This window comes from Cataglyphis hispanica, chromosome 19 (assembly GCF_021464435.1).
Source record: "Cataglyphis hispanica isolate Lineage 1 chromosome 19, ULB_Chis1_1.0, whole genome shotgun sequence".
NCBI lineage: Eukaryota > Metazoa > Arthropoda > Insecta > Hymenoptera > Formicidae > Cataglyphis > Cataglyphis hispanica.
Genome location: NC_065972.1, coordinates 746,348 through 764,105, shown reverse-complemented (window position 1 = coordinate 764,105; position 17,758 = coordinate 746,348). Strand labels below are relative to the sequence as shown.

Sequence of the window (17,758 nt, the reverse complement as noted above, 5' to 3'; positions counted from 1 at the left end):
TAGATTGTATAAAAGTAGAAACTCTATTAAAAATTTGATTACAAAGAATATATATTAATTAAAAGTATTGCCTTTCTTCTCCGCCGTAATTATATGGAAGCATGTTTGACTCACAATTAGCAGAAAACTGAATTAAATCTAGCCACCGACATTTATATTTTGATATTTGTGAATATTTGACTGACAATGAGTCAAATTGACGCTAACATCACGATGAAGTCACGTGACTATGTTCAACTATCTGCTCAGTTTTGATATTGCTCAGTATCAAAAAATATCCAATGAATTTGGAAATATATCAATTGGATAATGTTTATTGGCCAGCTGAAAATGAAGCCCATTCATTGGTAAATCGTGCTAGTTACCTTAGGCACTAATCGATATGATTGATTGTCCAATCACATTTTGTCCAAATAAATCCTCTCATGAATTTGCACTTTAATGCTAGTCTATGTATTTTATGTGTCTATAGTTATAGAAATCAGTGCTGACAACCAACATTGTTTGAGTTTTGCGAATACCCTAACCAATTCTAACCGTGAGAGATTTACTTCTCTCGTTTTACAGAAAACTAATAGATGTTATATCAAAGTCATACCTACAATTAGAAACACATTAAATTTTATAAAAAAAGAAATTTTGATCTGTTATCCGTCAAGCGATTTTTAAATGCCACACGACAAAAAGATTACGCGGCGTAGCCGATCTCGCGATCGTGAACGGGACCGTGATCGCGAACGTGAGCGACGGGACCGTCGGCGCAGCAGGAGTCGTTCCAAGGATCGTAAGAAAGATAGGAAGCGATCCAGATCGAGAGAACGGTCGCGAGAGCGTGACAGATCGCGAGAGCGCGATAGATCCCGCGAACGTGACAGATCGCGGGAAAAGGATCGAGAACGCTCAAGGGATGGTCGAGCGGATATCAAGGATAGATCCAAGGACGAGAAGAAGCACAAGAGTAGCCCTGTGCTTGTCGAGGATGATTCGAAGAAGGATCTAAAGAGCGATATTAAAAAAGATGAAGAAGAGACGGAGGAGAAGGTCAAGCAGATTCCAAAGAAGGAACCGTTGAGTCTGGAGGAACTGCTGGCCAAAAAGAAGGCAGAGGAGGAAGCTCGAGCTAAACCAAAATTCCTCACCAAAGAGGAGCGCGCGGCCATAGCTTTGGAAAAACGTCAACAAGAGGTAGAGGCGATGAAGAGACAGCAGGAAGAAGAGCTTAAGTCTATATTTCATAACGATAATGCTGGAAAAGAGAGAGAATGGGATGATAGAGACAGGTATCTTGGCTATAATTATCCATTTTTTAAGTATCGAAAAAAATTTAATTTAGATTTAAGATTACATTACATTTCTACTTAAAAAAAATGATAGAAAATAAATAATTCTTAAAAATTGAATTTTTTTTACAGGAGAAGAGATGGACAACGTTTGCGCGAGGATGAAATTAAAGATAAGGATAAAGAGAAAGAAGTAGAGGCTATCAAAGAAAGATACTTGGGATTAGTGAAAAAGAAACGACGAGTCAGAAGACTAAATGATCGAAAATTTGTCTTTGACTGGGACACTTCAGAGGATACTTCTGTAGATTATAACAACATTTACAAGGAGAGACATCAAGTACAGTTTTTTGGTAGGGGTAATCTGGCTGGTATTGATATAAAAGCACAAAAGCGAGATCAAAGCAAATTTTATGGCGAATTGCTAGAAAAGAGACGCACAGAAGCTGAAAAAGAGCAAGAAAAGTGAGTTTTTTTGTTGAAAGAATAATCAAATACTCCTATCAAATTTTTTTATTTATGTTATTTATTATTACTATTCATTTTTTAAAATAATTAGGGGAATTATTTGTAATAAATTGCACTTTTCTATTTTTAAGAATGAGATTGAAGAAAGTGAAGAGAAAGGAAGAGAAACAAAAGTGGGACGATCGACATTGGTCCGAGAAGGCGTTGAACGAAATGACTGAACGCGATTGGCGTATCTTCAGGGAGGATTATAACATAACGATAAAGGGTGGCCGTATTCCTGATCCTATTCGTTCCTGGAAAGAATCTGGTTTTCCGAAAGAAATTCTTGACATCATTGACAAAGTGGGCTACAAAGATCTCACACCTATCCAACGACAAGCAATTCCTATTGGTCTACAGAATCGAGATATTATCGGCGTTGCTGAAACTGGTTCGGGAAAAACACTAGCCTTCCTAATTCCACTGTTATTATGGATTACTAATCTGCCAAAAATTGAAAGGCTTGAAGAAGCGGATCAAGGACCTTATAGTATTATCCTAGCGCCCACACGGTACTAATTGTTTCTCTAATTCTTGTATAAACTTTGTTTCTATTGTGTAAATGCATACATTTATTTTATATATTTCAAATATTTAGCTTATGATATTGATGAATTGATTAAATGAACAAAATGTTACAAAAGACATTGATGATTATAGAAGATAATGTGATGACTATAGATAATGTGATTTGTATTACAGTGAGTTAGCGCAACAAATAGAAGAAGAAACCAACAAATTCGGACAACCCTTGGGCATCCGAACAGTTGTAGTGGTAGGTGGTCTATCGAGAGAAGAGCAAGGTTTTAGATTGCGAATGGGTTGTGAGGTAATAATTTTTGGAATATATTAACATATATTTATGCAGATACACACATATATGTAATGAGCTATTTCATGAACTTCCTTCAATCGGATGATGCGAAATCGATCAAAATCAATGTAATATTATGTATAATAATTAAGGATTTTTTTTTCAGATTGTTATTGCTACACCCGGTCGATTGATAGATGTTTTGGAAAATCGATATCTTGTATTGAATCAATGCACTTATATTGTGCTGGATGAAGCTGATAGAATGATAGATATGGGTTTTGAACCAGGTCTTTTAAGCATTACAAATTTCTAATGTTCTACAATTTGATATATATATATATATATATATATATATATATATATATATATATATTTGATAAATATATTTTATAAAAATTATTCTTTCAGATGTTCAAAAAATTTTGGACTACATGCCTGTTACGAATTTGAAACCAGACAACGAGGATGCGGAAAATGAGGAGAAGCTTCTAGCCAATTACAATACGAAGAAGAAATACAGACAAGTAGAAAAAAACTTAAATTTACAATTTCAATTACCATTTACAATTACTCTTTAGAGCAAATAAAAATTTCTTTGTTTAGTAAAGACATCTAATAATTATTTTTTGTTTCCAGACAGTGATGTTTACCGCGACAATGCCACCCGCTGTGGAACGTCTTGCTAGAACTTATTTAAGGAGGCCGGCGGTAGTATACATCGGTAGCGTCGGTAAACCGACAGAACGCACCGAACAAATAGTTCATATAATGGGTGAAGCCGACAAACGAAAGAAACTCATGGAGATATTGAGCAGAGGTGTCGAACCGCCCGTCATTATATTCGTCAATCAGAAGAAGGGCGCGGACGTTCTAGCGAAAGGCTTGGAAAAATTCGGAGTATGTAATTTACAGAAAATATTTACAACGATTTATGAATTCATTCTTGTAATTCCTGATGGAACTTATCTCAATTCAATTTTTCAAACTTAAAATCTTTATCATAAACTCCCCTATTATACTATTTAGGAATTAAAGTATAGAAATACAAAAAATATTATAAATATCTAATTTGACTTACTTTATTTTATCATAGTACAACGCCTGTACCCTCCATGGTGGAAAAGGCCAGGAACAGCGAGAATACGCTTTGGCATCTCTCAAAAGCGGAAGCAAAGACATTCTGGTCGCCACCGATGTCGCAGGTCGAGGTATCGACATCAAGGACGTTTCTATGGTCATCAACTACGACATGGCTAAAACGATCGAGGGTAAATTCATCTTTATTCTTTTTAGAATATTATCATATAAATTATTATCATATAAATCTTATTATCATATAAATTATTATAAATTTGGATCTCTTATCAAGGATTAGCTAAAAATTATTCCTTTATTCCTAAAGACTTAATTATTTCTCAAAAAAATCTTTCTTGACGATTAATAATAATAAATATATTCAGAAATCATCATTTTTAAATTTTAAGTGATATTCTGTATATATAATTTGTCTATTTACAATGTTTATTTACAGATTACACTCATAGGATCGGACGAACTGGTCGTGCTGGCAAAGCTGGTCTCGCCATTTCCTTCTGCACGAAGGACGATAGTCATTTGTTCTATGATCTCAAACAAACCATTCTCGCCAGTCCGATATCTACCTGTCCACCGGAACTACTCAATCATCCAGATGCTCAGCATAAGCCTGGAACGGTAGTTACCAAGAAACGACGAGAAGAGAAGATCTTTGCTTAATTTTTCTCCAGGCATTTTGCTTAGATGCTTGGATGCAGGTCAGAACATTGGAAGATCCGGAGTTGCAACAGATGTAAGAGAAAAACATCATGAATTTGAATCATTTCTTATGGATTATTAATTCTAGAAATTCTACAATAACACATACATCATCTGTATTTTATATAGTTAAACCTTCGTATTCTCAATTAATGGAGTTTTTATAAAATGAGTTTCTCTTGCATTGCTCTCCAGTTTCTTTACAGTTACTACTTAACGATAATTCCGTAAGATGAAAATGTGTGTAGAATATAAATAAGGATTGAAAAAGAAGTGCAAAATACAAAGATTGATCGATCTAAATGGATCGAGAATACAATGTATTTCGAATTTTTACAAAATATTTGATCCACATAGGAGATATAATGAAGACACAATAATAAGTCATATAATAATAGACATTAGAATAATGTATATATAAATAATTATTTACAATATGGATACAATAAAATTATTTGAATTATAATATGACATATATAAGTAAAGCAAGAGATTTTACAATTATGGAAGTGGTGGAGGTGGAGTCACATAATCACCTTCGACCTTGCATTCCTCCTCCCAATTGTCCGATATCATCGGCTTCAAAATTTCCATAAACTTGTCGAGAGGACATACAACAGTGCATCCAGGTATTGTCATCGGATATAGCTCATGGACTGTCGTATTTCTTAGAAATACCTGCAGTAAGAATGCTTTCATAATTAAAAAATTAATGAGATTTACAAGATATTATAAAAAAAAGACATGTTTTTCGAAAACGTTTTGGAGAATGAATCTTTAGGAAAACTCGATGATCTTGAGATAATAACATATGTTGTCTCAGTATTAATATTTGCTACTTTAATATTTGTAGAAATATTTTTATTCATTTTTAAATAAATTATAAGCAACGGTTAACATATTTTGAAAATTTTCTCAAAATCGTAATCTCGATGACATATGTCAAAAATAAAGTCACTGGGGGGAGAGGGGCCCAATTTTTTTTTCTTTAAAATTTTACATTTTCTAGTTTTAAATAATTCAAAATATTTAGAAACTTTATTGAAGGTATTGAATTGCTCGGAAAAATTATAATTACCTGGACATTCCATTCATCCTCCTCTTTATGTAGCTCTATCATTATCATAATATTACAATATGGCATCTGGTTGTACCAAATGTGCATTGTATCTAGCATGGTGACGATAGTGCTGTCGTGACCGACGTACATGAACATTTTTCTCTTTATAGGTTGTATAGCGCCTTCCTTTTTTGCTGTCATGTCATTAATGATTTTTTTCAGCATGGGACCTCCTTTCAGCCTACGTAATTCATCGTTATACGTGTTAAGTTGTAGCTCATATAAAGTCAAGGGTATTAATTTATTGGGATAGTAGTTCTCTGTCCACTCTGGTAAAGTCAAATTCATTTGTTTCTGTAACAGCAATTCGAGCGTAATAACGAAATAATTTATAGTTGAATCGAAGAGAGTTAATTACATGCATATTAATCAGTATTAAAAAAAATATTTTATAAAATTTACCTCAGCTGTTAACGTGCTGTAAAGCGAGCTGACGTCGTCAATAGTTGTGATCGGCATGCCTGTGAAGTTCGAGAGCTCGTCAAATAATTGTTTATTGTCTTCATGTACTTTTCGAATTTCTGGCAAATCATTCGCCAAAGAGCGTAATCGGGTATACTTCGGACATGTATTCCATATTAACATTAGCTGTTAAATACACAGTTTACGGTGAAAGTTTTGACAAAAAAAACAAAGCATCTCAATCCATTTTGAATCATAATGTCAGAAATAATTATCATGAATTGTATATGCATCGAAATAGATTGAAAAAGATTAAAAAGGATCGGTTTGTCTGGTCAAATGTTTGCACAAGTACTTTACCGTATCCTCCGGACGTTCCTGATAGAATAATGTGACTGGTTGCCAAGGTAAATCAGTTTTGAATGATTGTTCCTCATTAGGCTTCCACAGGGCAGCGGCCTCCAGCATGGCTGACATTTTCGTACGATCTACAGCGGTAGATTGTAGATGAAATATATCGGGATTGTACATCGATCCTAAAAAGCTATCGTAGCGCTTTCGCAAGAATAATCCTTGATTGTATTGGTTCCTTTTTCCTTCCTGAATTACATATATATATTATATGATTAATTTTATTTAAATTCGATTTATACGAAATAAATATATAATATATGAAAAAAAACATTTAATTAAAAATATACATTTGTTAGCTGACCCCAGCCGTTGGGTTCCATATTATCTTTGATGTAAGGATCATTCGGATAGGTATCTACAGGTGCTCTTTCACCATGTCTCATTATCTAAAAAATAAAAAAGATCTCGCATATCATGTGATATTAATTTTTGTTTTTAGAGAAAATAAACATAATCGAAATTTAATTATTTTCAAACGAGAGAGATTTCGTATCTATATCTTTTAATTTAAACACACATTTTGGAGTTTGAAGTTCTTAGCAAATTTTATTTGCTATAGCGATTGTGTTATATTTTATATTATAAGCGATAATCTTATCGATTATACAACATTCAATAAGATTAAATGTAATATATTTAATGAAAGTCAGATTTTGTTTGATGAATCGATTAAAAAAACCTGAATAACTACTTTTTTAAAAATAGAACTGAGGTAAAGAATATACATACAGAGAGAATTATCATTGCACGATAATGTTAGTCGGTGCAAATACAATTTAACTAATCCAGCTTTATTAGGAGAGTTGTTGATTTTGAAGAGAATGACTATGGTGCGGCATGAATTGATGAGATACATGGGAGATGCTTGGGTCTCATTTAAATCTCTTTTCTTTTGCCTGCTAAAAATATACAAATATATTATTTAATTTATATTTATTTTCTATTATAAATGTATATATAAATTATTATCGAATTAAATAAGAATATTATCAAAACGTACAAATGAAAAAAATTGTTAGAGCTAATCTACTAATTTATTATTATTAATTATTAATTTATTATTAATACTATTATATTGATTTATTAATGATATAAGAGTGTCATTTATGTTAAAATGATTATAATGATTGAAAGAATGATATAATTATATTAGTTACAAATAAGAATGATTATTATTTGGAGAATGAAATAAGGATTAAGGACGAAACTACATACTCCAAAATAAAGATCAAAAATTAATGGCAGAAATATAAACATCAAAAAATGCAAAAAATGCAAAACATAACATCATTTCATAATATTTTTGCATAACATGCAAAAATTAACATCATTTATTTCAAATTTTAGCATCGTTTTCAAGTTTTTATTTTATTTGTTACTAAAATTTTCATCCATCTCTTGTGCACCGAATTATAAAGAGATATTTATAGAGAGAGAGAGAGAGAGAGAGAGAGAGAGAGAAAGATTAATATTATGTTATATGATTAATAAATACTAATTATATTAGAGTTCTAAAATTTTTGAACATTAGAAGTTGAAATTGCAAGTTTTTCAACAATTTTTGAGAATATAAAAAATTGTTTATATTTGAATCTCTCTAATACGTATACATACCACTGTGACTAGTCGCAAAGTATCTTTTTTAATTTCGTAATTTGTCTCGTTTTCTTCGTTCATAATTTTGGAGGACAAAGGTATTCCTATGTAAAATATACGATATGACGCTTCTTATATAAAGATATAAATACGGCATTTCTCAAATAAAAGAAAACATAATATACATATTTAAGTTTCTTTCTCAAAACTTTATTTTATGATAGATAAAATCGATATTTAGTTCAAATATGTGTCTCTGCAACTCATTAGCAACTCATTAGCAACTCATTAATCGCTTTCTTACATACTTGAGAAAAAATCCGTATCATTCTCGGAATGCATATAAAAAGTAATACAATATAACATACATATAACTCAATTTATTCAAGTAATAAATTCAATGCAACATTGAAAACACATACTAATACTTGGATTAAAAAAAGTCCATATATAATAAATATATGTAATTATATATAAAATATGTGTCCATATTATATATATATATATATATATATATATATATATATATATATATATATATAATAAGAATAAAATAATAAGAAGAATAATTGAAAAATTAAAGATGGGATACTTTATGTATCGTTTTTTAATTAAAATTTGAAGTGAGAAAAATGTTTATATATAAATAATATATAAGCAATTTTTTGTCACTTCTTAAGGAATTTTACTTTTTCTAAATAAATTATGCGAAAATTATTCTAATTATTTTTTTAATTATTTTTCTTATCATTTTTCCTATATTTACGGATAGAGATGATACGAAAAAAATGGATATATATAAGCATATTTTATATATACAATTATACATATTTATATTTGATATATGGATTTTTTCCCTGGGATACTTCAAATGTATATGCTATAAAAGTGTCTAATGTGAGAAATTTCATATTTTATCAGGTGTACGATTTATTTACATTTTTATAAATTTAGAATAAAAACAATTTGTACACCTAAAGAAACAAAAATTAATTATTTACACTTCATAATTACATATCTGATATGCGTATTATTGCTCACAAACTCTGAAAGCATATTTATTTTTCATATTATATTATATTTATTTACAAATTTTATTATTCACAAGTTTAGTATGGAATATGTTGCCAAAGAAATCACAATTTTCTTTGAAAATTATGTATAAAATAGAATAAATTTGAAAAGAGAAAGACAAAAGAAACGTTTACCTAGTATCAACGTGACCGTAAAGAGAGCCACAGTTACTGCCAGAGGAATCATTCCGAATTAATCAGTGATGAGAAAGGCTGATTGGTCCACAAATAGAGTCTGCAAGAGTGAATGAAGCACGTGCATGGACGATCGGGTACTGAGAGGAACTTACAACACGTGCGTGTAAATAAAGACACGTATCCCCTCTCTGGGGAAAAACGACTTGCCTGTTTTATCTTTTCGTAATTCTATTAATGATTATTATCGCACGTAACGTTTCCTTGTCAAACCATTTGTCAAGTCAGATCTTCAAGGAAATCGTAAATTCCATTTTCTCTCTGACTTTTTTTTGTAACACAAATTTGAATTTTCGCAATTTTTTTTCTTTTAGATCTGAATACTGAACATTCTGCGTATTAAAATTTCAAATTCAATATGTTCCAATTTCGTCAATTTGCAGTTGCAATAACGAGCAAAAAATTTTATTCGTGCGAATCGATATAAAATAGAACATGAGCATGTAGCAACGTGACGTTTGAACGTGATGCGGAAAAACTTTTAAAAAATCTCTGCAACATAAAGATAATATTATCTTCCTGGAGCTTGCTCTTTCTCAAGTTCATTTTTATTGAAAAAAGTCATGATTTTTATGAGAAGTAATTATATCATGAGTATATTTTTATTTTCTCAATGTTTTTGCTTTGCGATATTTATTATGCACAGCACATATATACATTGTTGCACAACACTTTATCTTTACGTAACATATGTAATTATATGTACGATAAACAAAGAGAAGAGTCTTAAAGAGAGACGAAATATTTAAGATTTCGTAAAGAGTTCGATTCATTGATTCGACTAGTGGTTTGACAATTATGTCGCAAATGCATGACAATTAAATAATATATCTTCTAATATATCTACAAATGTTAAAAGCAAGTCATTTTTTCGCAAAGTGGGGATGCGTGACTATCTATACGCATATTGTAGACTGTAGGCAATGACAAGAGCAGTTGAAAAGAAACATTCACAATACAGCTGCATGAGCGAAACAAAATACTGGACAATAGTTCGACTGGCTCAACGATGTTTTTTTCTTTATCACTACCATGGTTTCTTCGAAGTCAATATCCTGTTATCTTGGTCTTTCTTCTAATTAATTATACATTACTTCTTGCCTTATAATTAATTATACAAAAAACATTAATTATTTTGGCAACTGAGTTTCAATGGAATCGTATCAATCGAACTGATTTGATTCGAAGTTGATAACTCTTAATTTATCTTCTTTGAATTAAATTATCGAATTATATATATGTGGGGAAAAAAGAGAAAAATATAGTAAGGGGGATCGTCATATCGTTCCATCAAAAAAAAAAGTTTCAATTTACATTTCAATGCTTCTCAAGATTGGAAATAATTCGCAAATAATTAGATGCTTTATGTAACGAGATTTTTATAATTATTATTCCGCGGTTTATAAAAACCAGACTTATCCAATATTTTAATTAATAACTGTTCCGAGATATTGAAATATAATAATCTTTTTTCTTTTTTTTCTCGGTTTTTATAAATATTACAAATCTATGGCTACAAAAATTTAAAAAAAAAATATATATATATAATATTTAAATGTATAAATATCCTCTATAATAGTCTAATATCCAAATATATTCGCGCGAATATCTAATATAAGAATTACAAAGATCTGTTCTTTCAATTTTTCATTTCTATAAAAATTTTATTATGTAACGCAATTATCAAAGTCCATTAATCGTAAGACCAAAATTCTATATAAATTTCCATCAACATATATATATTTACTGCATTAAATTTTTTTAAAAACTGATTTTTTATTTGTGATCGGATATTTTTTTACCGCTGACAATCATGCGAGCGGAGATCTGCGTCGGCCGCGAGAGCTTCCAGATCATCAATAAGATCATCAGCTGTCTTTCGGCAAATCACCAGGGCGACTGAGATGCTCACTTATTTGGCACACAGCATCAGCAGCTTGCCGTGCGAATCTCCGCTCCAAGTGAAGCTTACGCGAGCTAATAGCCACGACTGCCGAGACGCAGTGTAACATCGTCGATCCCGGAAAATTCAAAATCGCTTCAACCGTGGATCGCGCAGGCGAAGTTGGCCAGACGACGGTCACCAAGCACCGGAAGTCCCGGCGCAAGAAACCGAAGAACGCCGCTACCGCCAGCGATTCCAAAGTGCGTTTTTTACGTGGCAGTTTTCTTTCTTTCGTTTTTCTTGTTATTTATAATTTCGTTTATAATTTATTAATCGTATAATTTTGATTTTTAATAATTTCTGAAAAGATTAAATATTTTTCGATTATTAAATCAGAGAATTTACGGAGTAATTTTATTAAAAAAAATTTTTGAATGAAAGTAATTTGATTAAAAGCTCCAAAAATAATCTTAAATTTCTTTAATTTCTTTAATGTAATTTTTTCTCAAATTCTTAAAAAAGCTTATTTAAAAAAAAATTATTTTATTTCAATATATATATATAAAACTCATACATATAAAACGACAATTTATATCCCTTTTGAGGTAAAGGAAATGACAAATACCTGCAGCGAATACCGGAAGGAGATACATAAGCCCTTTGTTTTATCAACAATGCAAACAGCACCATCGTATCCCGTAACGATACAGAATCAGACTAGCTCAAGCACAGCTATACGACCTAGATCTCTTTATACCGCGCACAATTATCATGCTCAATCTGAAGATCCCACCAATTTTCAAGTACAAACAAACTCTGAACTTTTACCTCTTTAATCTATCTTTATATTCTTATTTCAAGTATAGATAAAAATAATTTCATATAACCAGAGTTCGCATTTCGAAATGGCTTCAAGAAATTTAATCGGGTACTTTTTATTAAGATAATTGAAGATAATCTAAAAAAATATATAAATAGAGCACAAGAAATACTACAAAATCTTAAATATCATTGAAAAACTCGCTTTATGCACTTAAAAATTATTTGAGATTTCTTACAATTATAAAAATATAAAAATTAAATAATAAAAAATAAAATAAAAAATATAAAAAATATTGTTATTATAACAGTTGGATGAAAATAATATATGATACTAAAAGAAGAAAATTTTCTTCAAAATTTTCTTCTGAAATATTGAAAGCGTAAATATTTGCTCGAGTTATTAGAATTGTAAAGTATAATATAGATTTATTTAAACTGTAACCTTATAATCTTCATGATCTTTCTTCTGAATGATCTTGCAGCGGTACAGCGAATTATCCAAGTACTTCGAGCCCCCGGCTGAACAGTGGAACGGGCTAAATGGGGGAACCGCATATTCGGGATCGGCGGCGATCTGGCGACAGCCTAGAAAGTCGATCAGCGGACCTTATTATGCAACCGACGAAGCTTCCATTTATACGGAAAACTGGAGGGAGCACGATACTGACGCCGGTGTCGGCGGTGTTATTGCCACCCCCCATGGTACCATATCATTGAGACTGCACAATAGGATACGCGTGGACATGACCATTGATCGCGCTGTCAGGGTCATCAACTTTAAGGTAGCTCTCTCTATAAAAATATCTTTTAATATTAACATATTTCTTAGCAATACAAATATTTGAATATACGAGTTAGATTTATGTTTTATTAATATTTAATTATATTAATATTATTTTATAAATATTAATTTATATTAAAGACTATAAATTTATATTTATAATTTATATATTTATTTTCTAATTAAAAAAATATAATTTTTATTTTTGAAAATTATCATTAGTATATATTCTTTCTTTGGTTTATAATAGCATATTGTGCATTACAATTTATAGAATTTGCGTGAATTAAATAGAATATAGATTAAATCTATTTATTTACTAATTCTTTATTTAATTAAATGATTTTTATGAAAAAATTACGAATTTAATATCTAAATATCAGAAAAAAATTGAGAAAGTTTTAATATATAATTTTAATCTAATATATAAAATCATATTAAAAAATTTATATTAGAGTTAAAATGTCATATTATTAAATATAAAAAATAGTGAAATTTTGAAATAAAAGTTCAACAAAGATGTAGATTTAATTAAGATACGTGCCATTCTTTCGTAGAACAACATTGTCCTATCGCTGAGCGGCTCCGGAGCGGCTGCCGCCTTGCTACATCCCAATGGTAGAATATATCAATACGGTTCTCGAGTGGAGATCGTCGCCCACGACATGCATGGCAATAACAAGTTAGCTATCCAAATTCTCTCAATACTTAATTGATCATGTTAATTTCGATACTTTTACTTCATTAGATACGCGAAAATGTGGTATAAAGGAGTCAGTTTCACATCGGAGCAATGCGCGCTCGTTTATCTAGTGGACACTGCTGGGACTAGGACCACAACAGACTCCTTCTCGGATATGAGCCAGGTAGAACGAGAAAGCGAATGGGATTAATTTATGCTCCTAAACTAGTTAGCTCAAAACCTTGCTTATATTTTTCAAGTCTTATATTTCGAATCATAATGTTCTCTTGAAACTTTCAGATCATACATGTGTAATAGGGTGATCCTTTTTTTTTAACTGTGTAATTCAATGAATGAACAGTAAATTTATTTTTTGCAATTTTTGATTAATATCTTGTAGGACTTTTCGCTGAGTGTCTTTTACTCAGACTCTCGTCATGGACCAACATGTTTGCAAGAAGCTGCAGCACATCTTAGTACAGCTCAGTATTGGCAAACAGATGAAGGAGTTGAGAATTGGATTATCAACAATATCAGAATATCTCAGACTCCTGATGGCCTTGTCAGGTATTCGCATTTAATTGGTTAATCTGAAAATATTTAAAAATCAAAAAAGAAAAGGCTATTGTACAAATTTAACAAAAATAACTATTTTTAATATTAAATTTTCTGTTATACTAATTTAGCTAATAATATATATTTTCACATATATGCATGGACACATGTTATAAAAAATAATTTCTTTTTTTATTTCTTGTGCTGAAGATTATGTAAATTAGTATAAGTTAAGATTTTCTAGATATATGATATTCGTGTATAAGTTTAATATCTTCATTGTGTACACACAATAGGATTGCACGAAATAGCAACAAGTACCAACTACGTACATCACCCAGCAACGGCACGGCATCATTGACAACGCCTTTTCTACATTGCACTGCATCTCTGGGTCAGACGTCACATCTGTTCGTGCGTCGTGGCGAGCGTCGCATGCACTACGATGGCACCAGCTTTATAGTAAGAAATGCGGGTCATAGCGCAGGCTTTGATGACAATAACCAATTAAAAGTCTACTAGAGGAGCCACGCGAACTTGATTTCATGCTTGATTTGCCTACAAAACAGCATCAATGAATAATGCTAACTCGAATTGTTAAACAGGTTACAACTTTCGAGGCTCCTGCCAATGACGAGCTAATTTCAAATGCGTGATAAAAATTTTAAATTATTTTTTGAAAAATAAAGAATGTGTGTGCATGTTTTAGAATGCTTGTAAATCTTGAAAGTCTTCTCAAATAACAAAAATAGTCATTTTGATGTCAAATGACATCAAAATAAAGTTTTAAAAAAAATGGATTAGATTACTATTACATAAAACTCTTCAATTGTGCTTTTATGTTCAGAGAATTACTTGAATTTCATTTTATTATAGTTTAGTAATTTAATTGAATTGTCTTGTCTATGTTGATTTGATGCAGAATAAAGCATTTTTGTAAGAGATTCAACTGATCACTATTATACAAAAAAAGTTATAATATTTAAATAATCCCCTTATGAACTATATTTACAATAAAAGATGTTTCACAAAAACATAAATAAAGATACATATTTATTTCATAATACCTATACGTTAACTTTTATTGTATATAAAATATGTATTTGACTATCTTCTTTCATTATCTATGTCACATTTTACAAAATTATTACAAAATTAATTAGGTTTATTAAATCACAATTCTATCAATAAAATTCAATAGAATTTTATTTCTTATAATTTCATTATAATCTTTACTTATCAGCTAAATCATGAAGTAAAAAAGTTTAGCAATTGTTTCTTTTTTATTTCTCTCTTTTATATCTCTATATTTAAATTAATACCTAAATGAAGTAAATTATAATCTTGTACATTTTTCTTTTACTTACTTTTAAGAAAGAGCTCTTTCACGCGTTTTCTAGAAAATCGATGTCCGAGTCATTCGGCTCTTCTTCAGATTCTGATTCTAGTCCTTCTCTGAATGCTTGGCCTATTTTGGATAAAATATTATTCTTGCGGAATCGAATGCTGCAAAAGAATTATTATTATTATACACAAAAGATTTCTTGTTGCAATAATCTACAATTCCAGTTTAAAAATATATAATTTGCAACTAGCAGCTACATATTTTTTTTTTTTTTTAAATAAGCATGTGTGCTTTTTACATTTTTTGTAGAATTATTATTACCTTTCCGAGATACATCACAAAATATCATATAGTAGAAAATTTTACTCACCGTTTTTGATCTTTCTGAACAGTTTCACTATTCGATGATGATACTATTGATGACTTACTACAGCCGGGCTCTGGATCCTCAGATCTGGCAAATATTCTACTCTCTGATTGCATTACACGAATGCTATTAACAATATCATCTGCTATGTTGGCATCATAGAGTTGCAAACTGGAATCTCCCTCTGCATCGCATAAAACGCGTTTCTTCTGCTCATAAATTTTGCTCAATTTGCTGATTGTTGATAACAGCTTTCCAGGTGCTGCTAGGTCCTTGATTTCTGGCATTAAATTCACAGCCAACTTAGGCTGTTCTTGCTTTCTATAAAAGTGCCTCTCAATGCCATACTGTAAGCAAAAAAATACTTTTGTTAATAACATGTTTGTTAACAAATATATATTAAATCAGCTTTTTAAATTAAATTTTTATAAGATGCCATTTTAATATTTAATTCAACATTTAATACTTTTCAATTCCACATAAATTGTATACCTCTCTATCGCTAATGCAATGAACAAATGCACAATCAACAATTAACTTGCACAAGATGTAATTAGCATCAAGATATTCTTCCTTTTTTATTTGACTATGCAACTCCATCAAACATTTCCAATCTGACAGAGTCATTCTAATTTTAAATTGATTCGTTGGCATTTTATAATATATTGCATACATAAGGTATAGAGCTCCAATACGCTCCTTTAGACTGGTCACATTTATCAGAAATTGCTTTGTTATACAAAGAGCATCTTCACACAATGCCATTAAAGTTGCTTCGGAAGGATGAAAACTGCAAAAATTAAATTTTCATTAATAGCTTTTTTGAATAAATTTAACTTAACAACACAAGTTAAATTAGTAAAATTTTTTTGAAGAAAAATTGAGAATCACTAATATTTAAGAATAACATGTCTTTTTTGTAAAAAGTTAAAATATACATATTCAAAATGCATACTTGGAAAAAACTAAGCTAAACTGCATATCTTTCCATATCTCACAGAAGTTTTGAAAGTGAGTATTATAAGATAGCTCAAAACGCGTTATCAATGTTTGGCAGTCCGTGCGAAAAGCTTCCATCAACTGCTTCTCTGTAAAAAAAAAGTAAATATATTTAAAAAACTATAGAATTTCTTTTCTTAATATAAGTTTTACAATTCATAAAACAATATTTGTTGCTTTATATCAGTTATATGTATAATTCATATTGTATTATCTATTGTATAATCTATCTATAATACAAATACAATTTTACATGGTTTTATATTTTGATGCAACAAATTTCCTAACTTTAAGAAGTATTACTTTTAGAATTCAAAATTACTTGTTTATTTAGCAAAGATTTTATCTCCTCAAACTTTTGTTTTTGCTCAACAAGACATTAAACTTATTTTCACACTTTAACAAAATATGTAATAATAATACCAAATGTTGTCTACCTGTAAAGTAATATTCTGCGCGCGTGTATTTTAAAATCTTTTTATACAATTTAACATTACTTACGCTGGGAATACTCCATGGTTTTCGATACTGTATTTCACAAACTTGAAGATAATTATAAATAAATATAAAAAAAAAGATTAAGTTAGAAATTATAAGAAAAACAAATAAATTATATATATAATCAGCAGAAAGAAAATTCTCGTCTTTTTCCTGCTTTTATAAGTGGATAGGACACATATATAGTAGCACTGGGTCATGAAATATTCAGACATGAGAGTGACCATGTCTGTCGATTTTCTTAAGACATTTTTAGGTTATCTTTTCATGTCGTCATCGCTCGTTTTAAATATCGTTAGCCATTGGTCGAGTTCAATAGAGCGCTCAGTTATCATATTATCAATATTCAACATTGATTTGTTGATTCTAAAAGTAAGAGCCAATCATGTCAATTGCTACTGAGCGGTTTTCTCTGCTGAACGCGGCCATTAACTACCGAATATGAAGTATCAATAAATTTGTAATATCAGACAAGGATTTTCGTCGACACAATGAAATAATCATTGACAAGTAAAAAATATCATAATTGGATAATGTAAAAATTATAAATTAAAATAATATGATGGAAACAATCGTTAATAGCACTCATCATTAATAGCACTAATGCGATATTATAGTTTGAA

General features: G+C 30.3%; 4 protein-coding genes across 8 annotated transcripts; 2 read left to right on the top strand and 2 right to left on the bottom strand.

Moving 5' to 3' along the window:
- Nucleotides 1–509: 509 nt before the first annotated feature.
- LOC126856827 (probable ATP-dependent RNA helicase DDX23) lies at nucleotides 510–4,872 on the top strand. Its single transcript, XM_050605718.1, has 9 exons — nucleotides 510–1,280; nucleotides 1,413–1,745; nucleotides 1,880–2,302; nucleotides 2,493–2,619; nucleotides 2,771–2,894; nucleotides 3,016–3,131; nucleotides 3,244–3,504; nucleotides 3,701–3,875; nucleotides 4,139–4,872. Exons 1-9 carry the CDS (start codon nucleotides 670–672, stop codon nucleotides 4,360–4,362), a joined length of 2,394 nt encoding a protein of 797 aa, XP_050461675.1. The 5' UTR covers nucleotides 510–669; the 3' UTR covers nucleotides 4,363–4,872.
- Nucleotides 4,794–11,172, bottom strand: LOC126856828 (prostatic acid phosphatase-like). Of its 4 annotated transcripts, none has more exons than XM_050605720.1 (8): nucleotides 11,004–11,172; nucleotides 9,142–9,241; nucleotides 7,952–8,037; nucleotides 6,625–6,723; nucleotides 6,284–6,523; nucleotides 5,924–6,109; nucleotides 5,480–5,815; nucleotides 4,794–5,079 (listed from the first exon to the last, which is right to left on the bottom strand). In XM_050605720.1, exons 2-8 carry the CDS (start codon nucleotides 9,191–9,193, stop codon nucleotides 4,903–4,905), a joined length of 1,176 nt encoding a protein of 391 aa, XP_050461677.1. In that variant the 5' UTR covers nucleotides 9,194–9,241; nucleotides 11,004–11,172; the 3' UTR covers nucleotides 4,794–4,902. The 4 variants fall into 4 exon arrangements, with proteins under 4 accessions (XP_050461677.1, XP_050461678.1, XP_050461680.1 ...); XM_050605721.1 differs by lacking the exon at nucleotides 11,004–11,172 and adding an exon at nucleotides 10,949–10,958; XM_050605723.1 differs by lacking the exons at nucleotides 7,952–8,037; nucleotides 11,004–11,172 and having other exon boundaries at nucleotides 9,142–9,296.
- Nucleotides 11,173–11,237: 65 nt separating this feature from the next.
- Nucleotides 11,238–14,448, top strand: LOC126856830 (uncharacterized). The gene is made up of 7 exons (XM_050605727.1): nucleotides 11,238–11,346; nucleotides 11,692–11,889; nucleotides 12,391–12,690; nucleotides 13,247–13,371; nucleotides 13,438–13,555; nucleotides 13,772–13,938; nucleotides 14,223–14,448. The coding sequence occupies exons 2-7, from the start codon at nucleotides 11,701–11,703 to the stop codon at nucleotides 14,446–14,448; spliced, it is 1,125 nt and encodes a 374-aa protein (XP_050461684.1). The 5' UTR covers nucleotides 11,238–11,346; nucleotides 11,692–11,700.
- LOC126856829 (snRNA-activating protein complex subunit 1) lies at nucleotides 13,601–17,595 on the bottom strand. 2 transcript variants are annotated; one of them, XM_050605726.1, is made up of 7 exons: nucleotides 17,139–17,595; nucleotides 16,594–16,726; nucleotides 16,131–16,428; nucleotides 15,642–15,985; nucleotides 15,294–15,432; nucleotides 14,259–14,381; nucleotides 13,601–13,961 (listed from the first exon to the last, which is right to left on the bottom strand). In XM_050605726.1, the coding sequence occupies exons 1-5, from the start codon at nucleotides 17,152–17,154 to the stop codon at nucleotides 15,312–15,314; spliced, it is 912 nt and encodes a 303-aa protein (XP_050461683.1). In that variant the 5' UTR covers nucleotides 17,155–17,595; the 3' UTR covers nucleotides 13,601–13,961; nucleotides 14,259–14,381; nucleotides 15,294–15,311. The 2 variants fall into 2 exon arrangements, with proteins under 2 accessions (XP_050461683.1, XP_050461682.1); XM_050605725.1 differs by having other exon boundaries at nucleotides 14,259–14,484; nucleotides 17,139–17,592.
- Nucleotides 17,596–17,758: the final 163 nt, after the last annotated feature.

Coding starts and splice junctions, on each gene's coding strand:
- LOC126856829 (XM_050605726.1), bottom strand. Junction 16,429..16,593: donor TTTAGCTTAGTTTTTTCCAA/GTATGCATTTTG, acceptor TAATTTTTGCAG/TTTTCATCCTTCCGAAGCAA. Junction 15,433..15,641: donor GTTCAGAAAGATCAAAAACG/GTGAGTAAAATT, acceptor ATTCTTTTGCAG/CATTCGATTCCGCAAGAATA.
- LOC126856827 (XM_050605718.1), top strand. CDS start 670: ATGCCACACGACAAAAAGATTACGCGGCGTAGCCGATCTCGCGATCGT. Junction 1,281..1,412: donor GAATGGGATGATAGAGACAG/GTATCTTGGCTA, acceptor TTTTTTTTACAG/GAGAAGAGATGGACAACGTT. Junction 2,620..2,770: donor GATTGCGAATGGGTTGTGAG/GTAATAATTTTT, acceptor TTTTTTTTTCAG/ATTGTTATTGCTACACCCGG.
- LOC126856830 (XM_050605727.1), top strand. CDS start 11,701: ATGACAAATACCTGCAGCGAATACCGGAAGGAGATACATAAGCCCTTT. Junction 13,372..13,437: donor GACATGCATGGCAATAACAA/GTTAGCTATCCA, acceptor TTACTTCATTAG/ATACGCGAAAATGTGGTATA. Junction 13,939..14,222: donor ACTCCTGATGGCCTTGTCAG/GTATTCGCATTT, acceptor TACACACAATAG/GATTGCACGAAATAGCAACA.
- LOC126856828 (XM_050605720.1), bottom strand. CDS start 9,193: ATGATTCCTCTGGCAGTAACTGTGGCTCTCTTTACGGTCACGTTGATA. Junction 8,038..9,141: donor TACGGTCACGTTGATACTAG/GTAAACGTTTCT, acceptor TATTTTACATAG/GAATACCTTTGTCCTCCAAA. Junction 6,524..6,624: donor GCTGGGGTCAGCTAACAAAT/GTATATTTTTAA, acceptor TATGTAATTCAG/GAAGGAAAAAGGAACCAATA.